The 17937-nt window shown below is 64.7% G+C and overlaps 9 protein-coding genes across 9 annotated transcripts; 2 read left to right on the top strand and 7 right to left on the bottom strand.

The window, feature by feature from the left end:
- Positions 1-1021: 1021 nt before the first annotated feature.
- Positions 1022-1690, bottom strand: Q8F55_001050 (uncharacterized protein; the record flags this gene model as incomplete). Its single annotated transcript, XM_069349694.1, has 5 exons — positions 1022-1053; positions 1099-1117; positions 1186-1306; positions 1469-1491; positions 1655-1690. 5 exons carry the CDS (start codon positions 1688-1690, stop codon positions 1022-1024), a joined length of 231 nt encoding a protein of 76 aa, XP_069213238.1.
- Positions 1691-1896: 206 nt separating this feature from the next.
- On the top strand, positions 1897-3276 carry Q8F55_001049 (uncharacterized protein; the record flags this gene model as incomplete). Its single annotated transcript, XM_069349693.1, has 8 exons — positions 1897-2184; positions 2218-2380; positions 2415-2453; positions 2500-2625; positions 2659-2746; positions 2791-2858; positions 2905-3105; positions 3140-3276. The coding sequence occupies 8 exons, from the start codon at positions 1897-1899 to the stop codon at positions 3274-3276; spliced, it is 1110 nt and encodes a 369-aa protein (XP_069213237.1).
- A 410-nt stretch (positions 3277-3686) lies between these two features.
- RPL19B (60S ribosomal protein eL19) lies at positions 3687-4589 on the bottom strand (the record flags this gene model as incomplete). Its single annotated transcript, XM_069349692.1, has 3 exons — positions 3687-3915; positions 4014-4305; positions 4526-4589. The coding sequence occupies 3 exons, from the start codon at positions 4587-4589 to the stop codon at positions 3687-3689; spliced, it is 585 nt and encodes a 194-aa protein (XP_069213236.1).
- Positions 4590-5239: 650 nt separating this feature from the next.
- Q8F55_001047 (uncharacterized protein) lies at positions 5240-7209 on the bottom strand (the record flags this gene model as incomplete). Its single annotated transcript, XM_069349691.1, has 5 exons — positions 5240-5492; positions 5544-5665; positions 5716-6330; positions 6377-6428; positions 6485-7209. 5 exons carry the CDS (start codon positions 7207-7209, stop codon positions 5240-5242), a joined length of 1767 nt encoding a protein of 588 aa, XP_069213235.1.
- A 1149-nt stretch (positions 7210-8358) lies between these two features.
- Positions 8359-9409, top strand: Q8F55_001046 (40S ribosomal protein eS7; the record flags this gene model as incomplete). Its single annotated transcript, XM_069349690.1, has 3 exons — positions 8359-8448; positions 8505-8746; positions 9055-9409. The coding sequence occupies 3 exons, from the start codon at positions 8359-8361 to the stop codon at positions 9407-9409; spliced, it is 687 nt and encodes a 228-aa protein (XP_069213234.1).
- A 315-nt stretch (positions 9410-9724) lies between these two features.
- Q8F55_001045 (uncharacterized protein) lies at positions 9725-10885 on the bottom strand (the record flags this gene model as incomplete). Its single annotated transcript, XM_069349689.1, has 1 exon — positions 9725-10885. One exon carries the CDS (start codon positions 10883-10885, stop codon positions 9725-9727), a length of 1161 nt encoding a protein of 386 aa, XP_069213233.1.
- Positions 10886-11566: 681 nt separating this feature from the next.
- On the bottom strand, positions 11567-12677 carry Q8F55_001044 (uncharacterized protein; the record flags this gene model as incomplete). Its single annotated transcript, XM_069349688.1, has 6 exons — positions 11567-11681; positions 11740-11974; positions 12009-12109; positions 12143-12279; positions 12466-12593; positions 12668-12677. The coding sequence occupies 6 exons, from the start codon at positions 12675-12677 to the stop codon at positions 11567-11569; spliced, it is 726 nt and encodes a 241-aa protein (XP_069213232.1).
- Positions 12678-13943: 1266 nt separating this feature from the next.
- Positions 13944-15341, bottom strand: Q8F55_001043 (uncharacterized protein; the record flags this gene model as incomplete). The annotated part of the gene is made up of 1 exon (XM_069349687.1): positions 13944-15341. The coding sequence occupies one exon, from the start codon at positions 15339-15341 to the stop codon at positions 13944-13946; it is 1398 nt and encodes a 465-aa protein (XP_069213231.1).
- A 693-nt stretch (positions 15342-16034) lies between these two features.
- On the bottom strand, positions 16035-17797 carry UGA1 (4-aminobutyrate transaminase; the record flags this gene model as incomplete). The annotated part of the gene is made up of 5 exons (XM_069349686.1): positions 16035-16704; positions 16748-17081; positions 17128-17278; positions 17325-17504; positions 17651-17797. 5 exons carry the CDS (start codon positions 17795-17797, stop codon positions 16035-16037), a joined length of 1482 nt encoding a protein of 493 aa, XP_069213230.1.
- Between the last annotated feature and the right edge of the window lie 140 nt (positions 17798-17937).

Below are 17937 nucleotides of genomic sequence, written 5' to 3'. Positions count from 1 at the left end.
CGGTAGAGAGAGAGAGTCGACTCTCACGCACTACTACAACGGGCCACTCGCACTCGCGACTAATCAACGGCAACACGAGTAGTAGCATTCACTGTATTGCCCTGCTCTCCTGCGAGTTAGACTCGGGCGCGTCTGCAATGCAACAACCGCCCAGTGGGAATCATCGAGGCACCGACCCCGGCGAGTGGCTCCCTTCGCCCCCTATTCAGTCGACTCTCGTCGTCCCTTGGCGCCGCGGCAGCGCGAGCGAGCGAGCACGCAGCCAAGCTCCGCAGTGTCGCGCCGAGCTCGGCTTGCAGTGCAGCAGCAGGATTACCGCAGTATTAGAGTTTGGTGGCGTCTGACATGTTTGATTACCATGGCGAGCGAGCCGGCGAGCCAGCGAGCACGGGCAAGCTCGTCTTGTCCTAGTAAATGCGCAACGCAGGGCACCCACCCGGCCGGTGCATCCCCATTGCAGAGGGCCGGCCACATTGTCCCATCAGTGCCTTTGCAGCCGCGTGTGTGGCTGGTGGCAGCTGACAGACTGCACCTCCTAGTGGCCAGCGTGGCGGATGGGAACACGCGCCCCTTGCCTCAGTACCGCTCTCACGTTATCGCCTCCCACCCACCACCTGCGAAGACGCTGCAACGTACACGGCTGCACCTGATCTTCTTCCCAGCGAGCGGCATATACGCGGCGTACACGTCTTCGGGACATGCTTAACGTTGATTTTGGCCCTGCCGCCTGGCATTTCGGGCCGCAAAGTGCCCTAAGAGCCGGCCGCGACGCACGCATGCTCCTCTCACGTGCCACGCCCCAGATCGCAGTGCAACACAAGGCCATCAGTGAGGCTGAGAACGGGCACATTCCTGGCCGCGTCGACGACACGCGTGGAGGCTCGCGCGGCCGGCTCGCGCGGTCAGTCGCGACTCGTCGACGAGAAGATCGACACCCGTCCCTGCCCGTTGCCACGGCCCCCGGCCCCCTGCCCCTGCCACCACTCTGTTCACGCGTATGCATTGCAGACGTTTTCGGCATCTAGAAGGGCTTGTCCGAGTCGGGGGTGTTGTCTGGGGGTGTGAGCGGCTACCGCGGAACTCCACGCAGCAACTCACCAACAAAGTAGTTGGCGACCTGTTGGCACAAACAGACGACAAGGCCGGCGTCAGCATTCCGCTCAGTCTCGCCCACACCGCACGCACAACAGGAATCTTGCGGAGGACGTCCTTCTGGAAGATGGGGACCGAGCCCATGAAGAGGGCGACGGCCGCACCGGCACCGACACCCCAGCCGATGAGCGAGGGGGCGAATGGGCGGAAGAAGCTGTGTGTGGGCAAGCCGAGCGCAGTTAGACGGGGGAGTGGAGTGGCCGTTCAAGAGGGATCGAGTCGCAGGTCGAGTTGGGGAGATCGAGTCGCAGGTCGGGCACACGCGGATGAGACACTGGGTCAGCGGGGCAACGGGGCAGCAGAGCGGACAACGCACGCGGCGGAGAAGCGGCCAACGTGCTGCGAGCGGGTGTCAGTACACTGTCTCAAGGAGGAGGGAGATGCACGGCGGGCGCGGCGAGCGTGTGATGGGAGCAACGGGGCCGCGGCGTCGGCCCCCGCGGCCCACGGCGCCGCTCCAAAAGCGCGCGCGGCGCTGCACACATCCCCGGGGCCAACTCACGGGCTGGGGGACGACCTTGAGGTTGAAAGCGGCCATTGTGAGCGGTGATGGGTGGTGCAGGACGATGCAGCGGGCAGTTGAATGGCGGCGATGTGGATTGGGCGCGGTCGGGACGGCGCGGAGAAGCGACGACGGGCGTGATAACGCGAATGACGTGTCGTCCAACCCCTCCCATCCAGCGCCGGGTGGAGGTCGTCGGCTTACGAGGAGATTTCGAGGACCGTCTCTCCAACAACAACGCCATGCTTCGACGAACAGCAGCAGCAGCGGCACGGGCAGCGCTGAGCGCGGCGCGGTCGCGAGCCCTCCCCGCCGCCGCCGCCTCCCCCCGGCCCTACGCCACGCTCTCGCCGCACACCCCTCCCCCGAGCGCCGCGTACGACGTGTTCGACGAAGCGGCCAAGGCGGCACAGCGCGACCGCGCCGTCGCGCGCGTGCGTGAGGCTGCCGCGGCTGGCGAGGTCGAGGGGGAAGAGGTGCTCGATTACCTGCGCGACGAGGTCGCCGACCGGCTGGTCGAGCGCGTCGAGGTGGGCTTTGGCTGACGCCCGAGCTGACTGTAGGACCTCAAAGTCCCGCCCGCGACGATTGTCGACCTGTCAGCGCACGCGGGGCAGCTGACCCGCATGCTGCAGGACGTGCTGGGCGACGAGCTGCACCCGTCCTCTGAGGGCGCGGGCGTGCTGGGGCAGGCCAAGCGGCAGTGGATCATGGTCGAGCAGAGCGGTGAGCAGCTCAGGCTGAGCTAGCTGACAACCAGGCGGCGCGCTGCACCGCGACGCCGACGAGACATTTGCATGTGCGTGCTGCTGCGAGCATCTTAAGCGCCCAGCTGACCCCGCCAGACCCCCCCGAACGCATCCAGACCACCGTGTCCGACTTCCTCGCAAACCCCCGCCTCGACGCCCTGCGGGATACCGTCGACTGCGTCGTCTCCTCCGGCGGGCTACACTGGATCGGCGACATTGTCGGTGGGTAGTGGCGCCGTGTGTTGCTCACGCCAGGCGCGTTCACGCAGATCAAGCACCTGCTCAAGCCGGACGGCGTGTTCATCGGCGCGGTGTTGGGCGGCGACACGCTGTTCGAGCTGCGGTTAGTTGTTGCTGATTTCATGCAACAAGCCACTAACCGCCCAGAACCTCGCTCCAGCTCGCAGAGCAGGAGCGCCGCGGCGGCATCGCGAACCGCGTGTCACCCATGATCAGTGAGCCAGCTGCCCTGTATGCACGCTCGCAGCTCACCCACGCCAGACACGACCGACGCCCCGTCGCTCCTCAACCGTGCCGGCTTCACCCTCACCACCGTCGACACGGACGACGTGACGATCAACTACCCGTCCATGTGGGAGCTGATCGCCGACCTGCGCGACATGGGCGAGTCGAACGCCATCCTCGGGCGCAAGACGCACGTGAGCCGCGACGTGCTGGTTGCCGCCGAGGCGATTTACAAGGGTGCGTCCTGGCCCGTGGCAGCGCTCACTCGCAGAACTGTACGGCAACCCCGACGGCTCGGTCCCCGCCACGTTCCAGATCATCTTCTTCGTCGGGTGGAAGCCGTCGCCCAACCAGCCCAAGCCGCTCGCGCGCGGGTCGGCCCAGACCAACCTCAAGGATATCTTGTAGCGTGGGATGTATGCAGCATGTACTGGGACTGGGGTGGTAGCGTGCACGGGGAGGTGTGGTTGGCGCCATGGCCACCGGCAGAGGATGGACGATGGGAGGGCAGTCACCGCGGCACTTGCAGTGCCACTTGCCGCCATTTGCTAATTTTAATTCACTGCCTCCAGGCCAGACCGTGATTGATTCTCTGCGCCGTGGACTCCAGTGTGCACACGTCTCGGCGATCTCGGCGGAGCACTTGCCCATGCCATGCACGTTCTCGCGCCGTCTGTAGACAATCCCAATCCAGCCCCAGCCCCATGCCCACACAACCCCACACCCAGTGCTCGCTCCCTTCCCCCCCGACCATCGCAGTGCAGTGCAGGCCCGGAGACCATCCATGACTATCCTACAAGGCTCGACGCGCGCACGACCTACTGCTGCGCCTCGTGCGACTCGACCTCGGTGATGCCCTGGCGCTTCTCGGCAATACGGGCGGCACGGCGCTCGCGCATGGCCTTGTTCTTGATACGGCGGGCCTCCATCTGGTCGGCGAGGTGCTTGGTGCGGAGCTTCTCGGCCTTGGCCTTGTGGATGTGCTCCATGAGGACACGCTTGTTCTTGAACGTGTTACCCTTGGCCTTGAGGTAGAGGGAGTGGTAGCTGTTGGGGGTCAGTTCAGTTTCATTTCGGATCCGGGCAGGCAGGCGGGACCGGTCGACTCGCGACCAGTCCCACGGCGCCTACACCGCGCCACTCACAGGTGCTTGTCGATCTTGCCAGACTCGCGGTACTTGCGGAGCAGGCGGCGGAGGACACGCATACGACGGAGCCACTGGACCTTGGTGGGCATACGGGCCTCGGCGGTACCCTTGCGCTTACCGGCGCCAGTGTGGCGACCAAGACGCTTCGAGGCGGCGTGCTCGCGAGTGCGGGCGCGCGAGTGGATGACGGTGGGCTTGACAATGATGTGGCCGTCCTTGAGGAGCTTGCGGACACCCGAGCGCGAGTTGGCCTGGCCGATCTCGGCAGCCTCCTGGGGGTCGAGCCAGACTGGGGGGTGTTAGGGCGGGTTCGTGTTCACGGCGACGTCGACGAGACCAGTCCCAGCAGCAGCGCGCGCTCCTCTCCCCTGCCCTCCTCCTTGCGCTCCACCCCTGTGCTCCCCATCCTCCTCCAACGAGGACACCCTCGCCACCAAATTCGCAGCTTCTCCTCGCCCAGCCGCGCGCGCAACTTCCTGGTCCCGGTCCTCGTCTCCAAGCCTACTCACTCTTGCGCTTGCCAACGCCGGCGACGGAGGCAGCGAGACGCTTCTGAATAGCGAGGTTAACCATTTCTGCCTGTGGGTTGAGAGTCCAAGTGTGATCGAGGAGGGGGTAAAAGTCGAAAATGTGATGGATTCGCAGTTCGAGATGGCGGGACAGTCGGCGCGGGGACAGCAGTGAGAAAGGAGCGGGGTCAGCACGGCGTCGTCGAGGCTCCGAGATGCGCTACGCACGGTTTTTTGGTGTCGACTTGAGGGATGGAGCAAAGGTTTGGACGGCGACGAGGACGAGACCAGCGAGGAGGGAGCGACGCTGCGTGCGAGCGAGCGAGCGGCGGGCAGTGTGGGCGGTGGGACGGGCGGTGGGACTGGACGGCGGGTGGCAGGCTGGGCGGGCACGCAACCACCCAGGCTGGGCACGCGCTTCCAACCAGCCTGCGTCTGGCGTGCCAACAGTTTTGCAACATCCCATAACGCCGAAGTGCCGACATTGCCTCCGCTCAGGAATCCCACGTGTTAAGGCACCACAAGGTGGTGGCGATCCTTGGTCGCGCTCCATCCGGATGCATGTCCTTGTCCTTCATCCAATACAACACCAATACGTCGCGTCCTTAGCAAAGCTCAAATCCTGGTCCATGCAATGCCTTGTTATGCTACAAATGTAATAGAAAATGCCCATTAAAGCCGATGTCCGTATGCCCTAGAACAACCCTCGCCTCTCTACACCACCGCCATCGGGTCCACGTCGAGCGCAGGCGCAATCTTGCGTCCAGTGTGGTACTTGTCATAGTAGACCACCTGGGTGCCGCCACTCCGCAACGACTCGTAGCCAGTTCCCCAGTACCACAGGCTGTAGCCCTTGACAGCCTTGGCAAAGCCACTGCCCGGCAGCAAGGGGAAGAACTGCTGAACGTGCGAGAGCAATGAGCGCATTGCGCTCTCCGGAGCATTGTACGCCTGCTCTTGGAGAATTCTGTGGTAGCGTGTCAGACGGGCCAGGTCCCGGAGATTTGTCTTCACTCACAAGACGTCACCGACGCGAACAGGGCCGCGCAGCCTTTGCAGCTGGTCAGGGGTCACGCCGTAGCGCACCAAGAGGTAGCGAAGGACGGCGTCGGTGTAGGGACCAGCACCAGTCACGTCGATCTGCAAAGGGGTCAGTGCTGGGAGAATGGCAGCAGACCAACACCACTCACAGCCTGTCTTCTGGTGAGTGAAGTGTCCTTCAGCAACTCGACAACAGTGGCCAACGTGTCGATGAGAATAGGGTGGTACGGCTTGGAGGCGAGAATGCGCTGAGAGAACTGGAGTGCTCGGCCAGACGCTGGGCGACGCCAGCTGACCGAGAACCTCGCTCTCGACCACTGCAGAATGCGCGTCCAGTCAAAGGCAATCGAGCTGTCAAAGTCGATGCCAACGATGATGTTGATATCCGGTGACAGGATAGAGGTGGCGGTCTCTGGCGTGTCAAGCTCTTCAGCTTGAGGGATCGCCGCTCGCGCCACTCGCCGGTGCTCGCCAGGGTAAGCCGGCGACCACTTGCGGTCGGCGCCGAAGGCTGGCAACCACTTGTGCCAGGAATGCCTGGCCTCAATGTCGGCGACAATCTTAGCCACCGCGTCCGTCTTGTTGAGCGGGGCAGTGTCATAGCTGTCGGCGGCGTCGAAAGACCGCTCCCAGACACGTCCATGGTAGCCCGAGTCCTCTTTCGCCTTGTTCTCCTGGAGCTTGAGAATGGCCGAGATGGCCTCGAGATCGGGGTGGAGGATCGACTTGGCTCCCAAGCCCCAGACGTAGGGGTGCGAAATGGGCTAGAGCGTCAGACAACACGTCCTCTGGCACGAGAAAGCAACTTACCGCCGTCTCGGCGTCGGTGAACATGCCACCGTTGGCCAATACAGCAAGGTACCTGGCATTGTCAGTGGCAGTCACAGTCGCGACCTCGGTCCGCCCTGCCACACCCACCTGAAGACATCCGACGCTCCCTCGCCTTCAGCGAGCTTGCTCCATAGTTTGCCCCACTTGCCGTCGGCAATGCTACTTCCGGTCCATTGAGGCACGGCGACCTCAACCTGGCCGTCGTCGGCGATCGCCTCCTTCCAGTTGCCACCCTTGCGTGCTGGGTACGCCCACTCTTCGTTTGGAAGCAGTCTGGCAAGGGCAGGGGGCAGGGCAATGGGGAGCAGGGCAACCCAGAGGCGATACAGCTCTGGCACACCCTCGGCGCCGAGGTGGTCGGTCGAGTAGAGGTTGCGCGGAAAGTTGGTCTCCTTGGGGTTTCGAGTGTCGAGGACGCGGCTGACAGCGTCCTCCATTTGCCGCCGGCCGTCTGCCTGCGTGAAATAGGTCGCGATGAAGGTGAACAGCCGGGCGGTGTATTGGTCGAGGCCTGGGTCTAGCGAGTGCGTCTTGCCGTCGGGGAGAAAGGGCGGCACTCCAAACTCATTGGCGACGGCCACGGGGTCGTACTGTCTTCTCTCAAATTCTGAGATGCGCGAGTCATCGTAGAGCCTGACAATCTCCTCTCGCGGCGAGTCGACGAGCTCTGCGAGGGCCGCCTGGTCGATGGTGAGCTTTGGGCGTGACCATCTCCACTGGCCGACGAGGAAGACGAGGACGAGGAAGAGGCCCAGGACGCGTGCTGGCGTTGACGGCCTCAGGAGCCGAAGCAAGTAACGCGCGGGCGGCATGTGTGCCAGGTGGGTGAAGCGGATGCCGTGTGTGTGATGATGAGTGAAGAGTCAAGAGAGGGTAAATGTCACGACATGACATGTGGGTGGGTCGTTGATCGCGGCGGTTGTCGTCGTTGCGTTGCCTTGTCGTGGTGGAATTCAAGGGCAGGAAACGGCACAGCAAAGGGCCGGTTGTGAAGCTGGAAGGTTTGGTCAGGGTAGTTACCCCACGGGGATGACAGAGTGGGAGAGCGGCGGCGACGGAGCACGAAGGCGGTGGCGGCCGGCGCGGGCAAGCAGCGGGCTGCAAGTCGCGGCTATCGGGGACGCCATCAGATTCGCGGCGGTACACGGTAGGCGGCACGCGGGCAGGCAGGAGGCGGATGGCGCACCACGGCGCGGCGCGCGGCGCGGGTCGGAATGGCCGACGCCAGCGCGCGCGCGCCAATGGAGTCCGCCGGGCCAGACTTTTTTGGGTTTTTGGGCTGCCGATCGCGCGACAGTAGAGCGATCTGCAGTGGGCCAGGCCGGCTGTGGGCAGCAGCGCAGCCTGCAGCTCATCCTTACAAACGAGCCAGTGGGCAGCGGTACCGACGGCTGCTGAGTGCCACCCCTGTGCATTTGCGCTCTTGTAGGCGCGAGGAGTATACACCAGTGCCGGCACAAGGCGACCTCGTGCGCTGCTCGCTGGTATGTGCGTCGTCGGTGGCGCCGCCGGGTCAATGAATGAAGGGATCAAGCCACACACGGGTCAGGCCCAAGGGTCCCAGCCCGCTCGAGCACGCAGCTTCCTGATTCTCGGTTCTGGGTCGAGGCGGATCGTTGCTGACGACCCGGTTTTGCATCCGACTGCCTAGTGGGTGGCCATGGCTCCGTCGGTGCTGGCCACGGGGAGATTGTGCAAGCTGTGGCATCATGCATGACCGAGAAATCAGGAATCTGCGGTGACTTGGCGGCTGGTGGTAGACAAGATGGATTTGCGGCGAAATCAAATGGACTCCGGGAAGTCCTAATCAACAGGCTCAAAGCTAATGATCATTAGAAGCGGAATCAAAGTCGGAGATTTATCATAACACCGCCCAGCATCGAATTTGTGGCAACTTTTTCCCCCGCGTTTGATCCCGTTCGAAGTTTCGCTGAGTGTGGTCGTTGGATCCTGGCAGAGGCATGCGGCGCCTCGCTCGCTGCTCGCTGGCCATCGACACCTCGAAACCACCTCCCTCAGCCTCCTCCAACCCTCAACAAAAAAAATCGACGGTCAGTACGCCAGCAGCAACGACGACGACGACGAGCACCCATCTAACGCGCACCAGATGTCGTTCCAGTCGAAGATCTTCCGCACTGCCAACGCTCCCAACTCGGCCCCCACCGAGGTTGAGCAGCAGATTGCCCAGGCTCTCCTCGACCTCCAGACCAACGTCCCCGACCTCAAGGCCGAGCTCGCCCCCCTCCAGATCTCGGCCGCCCGTGAGGTCGACGTCAAGGGCGGCAAGAAGGCTGTTGTCATCTTCGTCCCCGTCCCCCAGGTCAAGGCGTTCCACAAGATCCAGCAGCGGTGAGTCGCGCTCGTCTGACCGTTGGCTTTCTGTCGTTTCGTCGTCCGTTGCCTCGCGCAGCGGACAGCGCAAACGGCAGAGGGCCGCGGTCAGCGGTGCAACAGCCCGAGTATCCACCAGCCATGTGGCAGCTCCAGAGGTCGACGGAGGTCCTTTTCAGGACCACCTCCCTCATGGACTGCCTGGGCTGGCGGTGCCGGGTCTGGCGCCAAAGTCGACAACCCCTTGGGCTATGCTGATCCAGTCTTCTTTCCACAACGGCGTCGTAATGCCCGTTCAAATCACACCTGCAAATTCGCACCCTCAGCCTTACCCGCGAGCTCGAGAAGAAGCTTTCGGACAAGTACATTGTCTTCGTCTCGCAGCGCCGTGTCCTCCCCAAGGAGTCGCGCAACTCGTCGGCCAAGCTCGGCCAGAAGCGCCCCCGCTCGCGCACCCTCACCGCCGTCCACGAGAAGATCCTCGAGGACCTCGTCTTCCCCTCGGAGATTGTTGGCAAGCGCACCCGCATCGCCGCCGACGGCTCCAAGCTCATCCGCGTCTACCTTGACGCCAAGGACGCCAACCTCCTTGAGTACAAGCTCGAGACCTTCTCGTCGGTCTACCGCACCCTCGCCGGCAAGGACGTTGTCTTCGAGTTCCCCGTCACCGCCGCCGAGTAGACTGTCCGTTTGGGCTAGTGTGTAGGGATTTAGGACGACATGCATTCACGGCCGGGCGTAGTAGCCTGAGCTGCTGTACACGACCGGGCCACGCGAGCGCAGCTCGCGTGGTGGGGAGCAACGCGAGTAACGCGAGCGTAGCGAGCGTTGCCAGTGGGAGTGACACGAGCGTAGCGAGTGCTGTGGGAGTGGGAGTGGGGGTCGTGCAGAGTGTGGCAGCGTGGCGGGCTGCGCCTCTGCTCCATCCGCCGAAGCCATTCCATTCATTCTCGTATATTCATTCTCATTGATTCTGTCGCAGGCCCTACTGCCTTATTAGCTCCACGGGTCGACCAACGGGCTGACGCCCTGCGCCGTCCCAAGCCTGTTCTCAAACCAGAAGCGCAGGCGCTCGACGCGGCCCCGATCCTGCATCCAGCGCGCAAAGTCGACCGGGTTGGTGTTGTGCATGTCCTCGAGCGGGGCCCAGGGAAAGCCGTCCGGCAGGGGGAGGTCGCGGCGCACCTGCCACCCCGTGCCGTTCTGATACTCCGGGCTCAGGATGTAGTTGTGCAGGAGCTTTGCGGCCTCGGGATGCGGCGCGTCCTGCAGAATCGCGGCCGTCTGGGCCCAGGAGACGAACGGCCCGACACTCGGCTTAGCCACGCGCAGGCCCGGGGGCGCGGCCCACCCCACGTCGCTCGTAAACGTCGCGGCGTAGGGGTAGCTCGCGTTCGCGACCATGAGCGCCGGCGTGCCCGTGCCGCGCACCCAGCGCGGGTTCTGCGCGAGCAGCCTGTCGAGCCATTCCTCGCCATACGCGCGGAGGAGCAGGTCGAAGAGGTAGAGCACGGCGTCGTCGTCGTTCGGGTACGTGAGCACGAGCTTATCCCTCAGCTCGGGGGCGAGGAAGTCGTCCCACGCGGCGAGCGTCGCGTTCGTCTTGGCCGTGCTCGAGACAAAGGACCACGAGTAGACGTACACGCCATACCACGCGCCCCAGGGGTCCTTGTACGCGTTGTCGATGGCGCTGAACCCCGCGGGCCGGTAGCGCAGGAGCGCGCGCTCCGAGTCCCAGCGGGGGTAGTCGTGCAGCGTCTGCAGGATGACGCTGTCGGGCAGCTCGCCGGCATCGGCGAGCGCAGAGTCGACGCGGCCGTCGTGGTACTTGCTCAGGTCGATCGTGACGTTTAGCACTACGCCCGGGAAGCGCGCCTCGAAGGCAGCCTTGAGGTCGTCGCCCCCGTTCGTGAGGTCGCCCCCGTGCCACAGCGTGACGCGCCCGCCTTCGGCGAGGGCCGCGGCGTGCAGCTGCTCGAGGGTGCGCGTTTCGTCGGCGCTGTCGGCGCCGGCGGTTGGGTTGGGCGCGGGCGAGCTGGCGGTGGAGTTGGGCGCGGTGGTCGAGCTTGGCGCGGCGGTGGCGGTCGAGTTCGAGTTGGGCGCGGCGGCGGCCGAGGCGACCGCAGCGAGCGCGAGAGCGAGGAGCGAGGGGCGCATGCTGCTTGCTTTGCTTGCTGGGACGCCGCAAGACCACGCCGGCGCCGTCCCCTTATATGCCACCTGCCACTGCCACTCCCGCGCTCCATCGGAAGGATAGAGTTTCAGCCTGAGACACTGCACCGCGCGCAGCTAGCTCCACGCCACCGCTCGCCACGGATGACGACGGAGCGACGACGACGACGACCAGTTGACCGACTGCCCGATTGCCCGATCCATGCGCTATCGCGCAGATCCTTGGCGATTGCGCGGCGGAACCGCGCGACGGCCTCTGTCCCCCGCACCACCACGGCTTCTGCCACACGCGCAAACCTTGAGCCTGCTGCGCGCAGCACCGCTTCGTCAGACACTACGCGAGGGCCTGGATGCGCCGATGCCGACAGCCATCTTGGTAGCGCTTGCGCTTCGGGCCCGACGGAGCGGTGTGCGCCGGCGCCGTTGCGGATGCCGCACTTGCGTGCTCGGCTCACTCCCACTCACGGTTAGCTTAGCGAGCTCAGTATGATGTCAGTCGCGATCAGTCGCCGCGCTCGCTCGGCAATCATCGGTCCGCCCTCCGCGCACCTTCGCCGAGGCCGAGTAGTACGTCGCATCACTCGCTGTGCACTGAGCCCGGCCGACCCCTTCAGCCTGATTAGATTCATCGCCTACTCTCCCAGCTCTTGCTTCACCCACGCCCCCTCACGAGCAGTCGACACGCGCAAAGTAGTCGGCCAGGCGCTGGTACACGTCCTCGTACTGCTTAAAGTTCTCGGCGTCGCTCAGGTCGGCGCGCGCGGCCGCCCATCCGTGGTGTCTGCGTCGGCGTCAGCTCACGCCCCCTCCCCCCGCCACACCGCCACACCGCCACCCACACTGTGTTGTAAAAGTGGTAGGCACACTGCTCCTCAAACTTCTTGCCCTGCATCGCGCCGACAATCGAGTCGATCACGTCCTTGGGCTCGTCCTTGCTCGGGAAGAAGGCCAGCGGGCGGTGCAGGTGCTTGCCGTCGTCGACGACGATCACGGCCGGGTGCACCGTCGCGCCGCACGTGAAGAGAGAGCTCTCGGGGTTTTCGCTCGAGAGCGACAGCAGTGTGATCTTGCCGCCTGTGGGTCAGTCATGCCTGCTGCACCCACTCACCCCAGCAGTAGCCCAGCAGCGACACCGACTGGAAGCCGCGCTCGTTCTTCAGGTACTCTGCAAACTTGAACACCTCGGGCAGGCGCTTCTCGAGGTTTGCGCTGCGGTCAGACTCGCCCCTCTCACCCACTCACGTCCCGGCAAAGAACTTGCCCAGCTCCTCCCTGTCACCGTCCTTGTCCGGGGGGAAGGGCTTGCCACGGAACAGGTCGGGCATGAACACCTTGTGCGGGAGCGTGAGCTGGAGGTTGGACACGAGGAGGTCCGAGCCCTGCGATCGGAGTCAGCGGGGTCTGCAGTGTGGACATACACGCAGTGTCGTCTCCCTGCCTCTGTCAGCGTCTCCCACACCCTCGTCACTCACCAGAAGCCGAAGATGTCGTACACGACGAGGATGGCGTGCTCGGCGTCGTCGGGCCCGGTCTGGACGTCAGGCAGGCCAGCGCTGAGCACTCACGACATAGACCTGCTCAAAGTCGCCCGCCTTGACGAGCTTGCCGCGGGGTTCGTAAGAGCCCTGCTCGGACACGGGGTGCGCGACCTTGGGCTTCGGTGCCGACGGCGGGCAGCAGGTGGTTCCCTCGGCTGAGGGTGAGCGGTGGCCAAGAGCTTGTCACTGAGGTGGCCCGACGCCGGAGGCGCACCGTCACTGCACGTACCTTTAGACATTGCTGTAGATTCGAATAGACGTGTGTAGGGTACGATGCAGCGTGTTGTGAGTCGTGAGGTCGAGTGTAAAGATGCAAGAGAGCGAACGAGCATGTTGTTGGTCGACGAGGGCTGCCAGGTTCCCGACAAGCGCTAATTGACCGTGCGCAGCTAGACCCAATGACGTCATGCATCCGCGCCGGAAAAACACTAACTGATTGTCGACAAACTCGTCCTACTCGTTCGTGGCATTGATGTAGGTATCAGAACATTGCGGGTGCATCAGGCGACGTGGTGCTGGCAGCAGGAGGTTATTGGCGTAGCAGCAGCACGCGCACCCAGCCCACCGCGCAGACCGGCTCCAGGCCCAACCCTCCACCTCCACCACACGTCCACCCTGCAGCTGTCTCACGTCGAGCCATATTCGACGGTTTCAGCCTCGAAAACATACGATTCCATGGCACCGCGGTTAGCCCCGCATGCGCTGATGAGTGCATCGCCTGTTCGAATCACACAGTGGCAACAAGGACCTCGAACAGAGTGCGAACACTCGACCAACCACCCCTCAGTCCGTTGGGACACTAGTATCTGCTGGCAGCTCTACTGGGAGATCATCGGGCCGCCCCACAGGGAGAGGTTGAAGGGGACGCTAACAAGGGGTTGAAACTGCAAAGCATAGCAGCGTTGTCTTTTGGACTGGGTGGGAGTGTGTATGGGTTAGGTGTTGTAGGAGTGTGAGTGCAAGTGGGTGGCGGGAGAGGTGAATGGCTCGCGGAACCGTTGACGGCTGGCCCTCGAGGCGATGCTAACGTCCGCTCAAAGCTTCCAGTGAGATGAACCACAATTAATCGCGCAGCAGTGATGGATGCATGGGCTGACACTCATGGTGGCTACCCCGTTGTCGTACGAGGCCGAACTGCTTCAATCCACGGTTCAAGTTGCATCTTCTCCCCGCCACGGAGACGTGCATACCCACGCCCCACCTCTCCCCAAAACAATGCCCCGAGTTGTCGTGATTAAGGTGGTGGTCGCAGACCATTCTGCCGCGGGGACGCGAGGGGATCGAACCCTACCCACACCGTGTTGTCGTGTTGTGTTTGCATTTTGTTCATTTTTTTGGGTGTTTCGTTTTTCTACCAGATGCAGCCTCGTGCAGGGTATCGGACAGCGCGCGGGCCTCAGGCGGGGCGATCACAGGCCTGCGCGTAGCCGAGTCGGCCTAAGACGGCCACCTTGTGTTGTTGTTGTTGTCGTCGTCGTCGTCGTTTGTGGCGGCTGTGGCGGCACTCACGCGAAGCCAGGCCCGAACCCCGGGGCGCGGTGACCGTGCCCGTGCCCGTAGCCACCGCGGCCGTGGAACCCGCCGCGCGCGCCGAACTGCGGGCCGAAGTGGTGCCCGCCACCGCCGAACCAGCCGCCGAACGAGGTGTGCCGCCCGGGCCCGTGCGCAAAGTCGCCGCCCGGCGCGAAGCCCGCGCCGAAGCCTGCGCTCTCGCCCGCCTCGAAAGCCTGGTTGTGCTGCCCGAAGCCGCCGCCGCCGGCGCCGCGCTCGTCCGAGTCGGACTCGCTCGAGCTACTGCTGCTCGAGCTCGACTCGTGCCGGCGCGAACGCTCCCGCCTCGCGGCCCGCCCCTCGGCAGCGCACGCCTTGAAGGCGCGGCGCTGCTCCCTCTGGGCGTGGCGGTGCTCGCGGCGCATGTCGCGCCACGCGCCGCGGTGCTCGCGCTGCATCTCGGCCCAGGCGCTGCGGTGCGCCCTGGCCGCCTGCGCGAGCTCGGCGCGCCAGTCGACGTCGTCGGCGCTCACGCCGGGCGGGAGATCAAAGGAGAAGGTGAAGGTTTCGTGGTGAGTGTGCCGGCCGGGGGCGTGCGGACCGGGGGCGTGGTGGCCGTGGGGGCCGCCCGAAGCGCCTGGGCCGCCAAAGCCGAAGCCGAAGCCGCCTGGGCCGCTGCCGCGGGGGCCGAAGCCACGCGCAGAGGGGAACTCGCCGAACCCGGGCGGGCCAGGCGGCGGCGGTCCGGCAGGCGTATGCGGCGCGCCAAAGTGGGGAGGCTCGGGTGCGCCGGGGAAGCCGGTGCCGGGGAACGTGGGGCCGGGCGCGAAGGCGAAGGGGAAGCCGGGGTGCTTTCCGTGGTGGCGGTGCTTGCGCTTGTCGTGCTTGTCCTTGTCGGCCTTGTCACCGTCCTTCTCCTTACCCTTGTCCTTGTGCTTCTCCTTGGCCTCCTTGTGCTTGTGGCCGTGCTTGTGCTTGTGCTCCTTGCCACACCGGCCCCAGTCGAACCCCGGGGCGAAGCCCGGCCCGAAGCCAGGCGGCGGACCAAAGTGGCCAAAGCCAGGCGGGCCGCCGGGGCCAGAGTGGGCGCGTTGGCCAAAGTCGGCAGCGGGGAAGGCAGCGTGCTTGGCCCAGCCGCGCCAGCCGCGCCCGCCGTTAACGAAGACGACGTGCACGCGCTCGCCGGCGGGCCCGACTACGTCGATCTCCGAGCCGGCGTCGGTGTCGCTGTCGGTGTCGGTCGTGTCCTCGAGGGAGGCGGTGGCGAGGGCTTCAGCCGCGGCGTCGACGTCGCCGTCGACGAGCACGGCGTCGTCGTCGAGCTTCTCGGTCGTAGAGGGCTTCTCGGGGGTGGCGTCTGGCGCCGGGGCCGGGGCGGCCGGCTTGTCGCTGGGCGTGTCGGTGGCGACCATCGTTGCTGAGAGTGAGGGAGGGGGTGAGTGGGTGAGTGGGTTAGATCCCAGCTGTGAGAGCCCGACTGCCCCCTTTTATCTCTCTTCCATCCTCGGGCACGATCATGAGCACCACGACCCAGGCCGAGGAGCACGAGCTGGCCGGGCCTCCGGGCTGCCGCCACCTCGGCTGCGGGCAAGCTGCCGGGGCCGAGGCTGCGAGCTCTGCACGCGCGTCGTCCTAGTTCTCACGCACGCGCAGCCCCGCACCGCACCGCTGGCTCCATTTAGCACGCTGGCCGGGTCGAGTCGCGCGCGCTCGACGTCTCGCTGCGAGATTGTAGATGATGACGCGTCGTGTGCCGCAGCCAGCGTGCGCGCGCAGCCGTAATTTGATCGGCCGGGAATCTTTGCCCGAGTCGGCTTCGTTTCGCCGCCGCACGATATGCTTATTCTGCCCGCAGCGGCTGCAGCTCGACAAGTTTCCATTGCCAGCACGACCTCGCGTGTTGTAGAATGCAGCTGCCTGGCTTCTCGGCTCCTCGCTGCATGCCGGCATCGCTGTATGAAACACGGCGGCAGTGCAAGCACGAGAGCCGCCCACCCTCGCAGCACACCACATGAGTACACTGCATACAGCATCATTATCACCTCGTGGCACCTCGCCACCTCGCCACCATCACACCACATGCTATAAACCCTTTTACCCCCCCTCTAGATCTGCTTGAGCGTCTTCTCAATAGCCTCGGCGAGGATGGCCAGGTGGGCGTCGCCGAACGTGAGCGTAGGTCGCAACCTCGTCGAGCGGTCGCCACAGCCGCCGACCTGGATACCGTTGGCGCGCATCTTGGCGACGAACGCGTCGCGCTTGGCGGGCGTCTCAAAGTCGAAAGCCTGGAACGTGCCGTCGGTCTGGCCACGGTGGTTGGAGATGACACCCTCGTTGCGCGAGAAAATGTCGCCGAGGGTGGCAGCGAGCTTCTTGCCAGTGGTCGCAGTGTGCTCGACAAGGTTGTTGTCCCTGATCACCTTGATGAGCTCGCGAGCCTGGAGAGTGCGCATCGGGTCGCCCATCCACGTGTTGTAGTTGCGGTAGGGGGCGTTGGGGCGTGTGTCGAGCTTGTGGAAGATACCGGCCTGCTGCATCTTCTTGGAGAAGGTGACAAAGTCGGGCTCCTCGCCCTCCTGGAGGCCCCACTTCTCGTGGGCCCAGAAGGTGCCGGTAGCACCGACACCAGTCTGCACCTCGTCGACAATGAAGTAGGCACCGTGCTTCTTGGCGATGAGGCGGAGCTGGCGGAAGTACTCGGGCGAGGCGTGGCAGTCACCGCCCTCGGAGAGGATGGGCTCGATGATGACGGCGGCGACGGGGCGAGTCTTCTTGCTGGGAAGCGTTAGCGTCGCCTGGGGCTCAAGCATCGACTTACTGCTGAACCAGGATCTCCTCGTACTCGGCAAGGCAGCGGGCCTCCTCGGCCTTGTTGGCAGCCTCGTTCTCAGCCAGGGGGTACTGAGTCTCGGGGAAGGGGGCGACAGGCCAGTCGAACGCAGGGACGTCGATCTTGTGGATGGCCTTGGAGCGGGTAGCACTGAGCGAGCCGAAGAGACGGCCGTGGAAGCCGCTCTTGAACGAGAGGACGACCAGCTCGGGCGAGCCGGGGGCGTGGTTGAGCATGCACGAGTCGAGCTCCTCCTGGGTGAAGGCAGCACCGCCGCGCTCGCGGTTACGGTAAGCCATGCAGGCAGCCTTGAAGGCAGTCTCTGCGGAGTGTCAGCTCGGGTACTTGAACGAAGACGAGGAGCTCACCGTTGGCACTCGAACCACAGAGCGTGGTGACGAGCTGGTCGAGGCCCTTGGGGCGGACGGTGAGGAGGCCCTCCTCGAGCCACTTGGCCCAGTCCTTTGGAGGGAACGAGCCGAGGGCGGGGCGGTTGAGAGCCGCGGTGATGAACTCCTTCTGCGAGAGGGTTAGCCTGAGCACGCGGGTCGACGCAGCGGCTCACCGACTTGGCGAGCTCGATCAGCTGGGGGACGTTGTAGCCGAGGGCGATCGACGAGATCTGGCCGAACACGTCGAGGAGGACATTGTTGTCGGCGTCGACGAGGTAGTTTCCGCTCGACTTCTCGTAGTCGGCGACGAGGACGTGGGTGCGCGCGTCCTGGATCTGGTCGATCTCCTTGGACTGGGAGGGGGTCAGCGGGGCTCATGGGTGTCCTTTCGGCGACTGTCCGCAAGCGCCCGCAGCGGATGCGATGGGTCACAGCTTCGGTGCTCGCACACTCTGGCTCTCACGCCCGCCCGCTCGCTCGTCACCGCCGTCACACTCACAATGGCCAGGCTCTTGGGGCCGGGGACGGCGGCGGTGAGCACCTGGGGCTTGACGGGCTCGTCGGGGATGAGGGAGCGCGACGAGAAGGCGCGCGACTGGGTGCGGGCGGCACGGACGACGCGGGAGGGGAGGGCAGCGGAGCGCATGCTGGGTGGAAGAGTGGGGTGTGTAGAGAAGAAGGGGCAGGTGCGAAGCAGCGACACGAGGAATTATAACGGGCCCGGGGTCGCGGCTGGCAGGCTGGCAGCGGTGGTTGCTGAGAGCCAAGCGACACCCGAGCTGCGAC

This window comes from Vanrija albida (assembly GCF_041260175.1).
Source record: "Vanrija albida strain AlHP1 chromosome Unknown contig_1, whole genome shotgun sequence".
Lineage (NCBI taxonomy): Eukaryota > Fungi > Basidiomycota > Tremellomycetes > Trichosporonales > Trichosporonaceae > Vanrija > Vanrija albida.
Note: the sequence above shows the minus strand (reverse complement) of the source record. Positions and strands in the feature narration are given on the sequence as shown.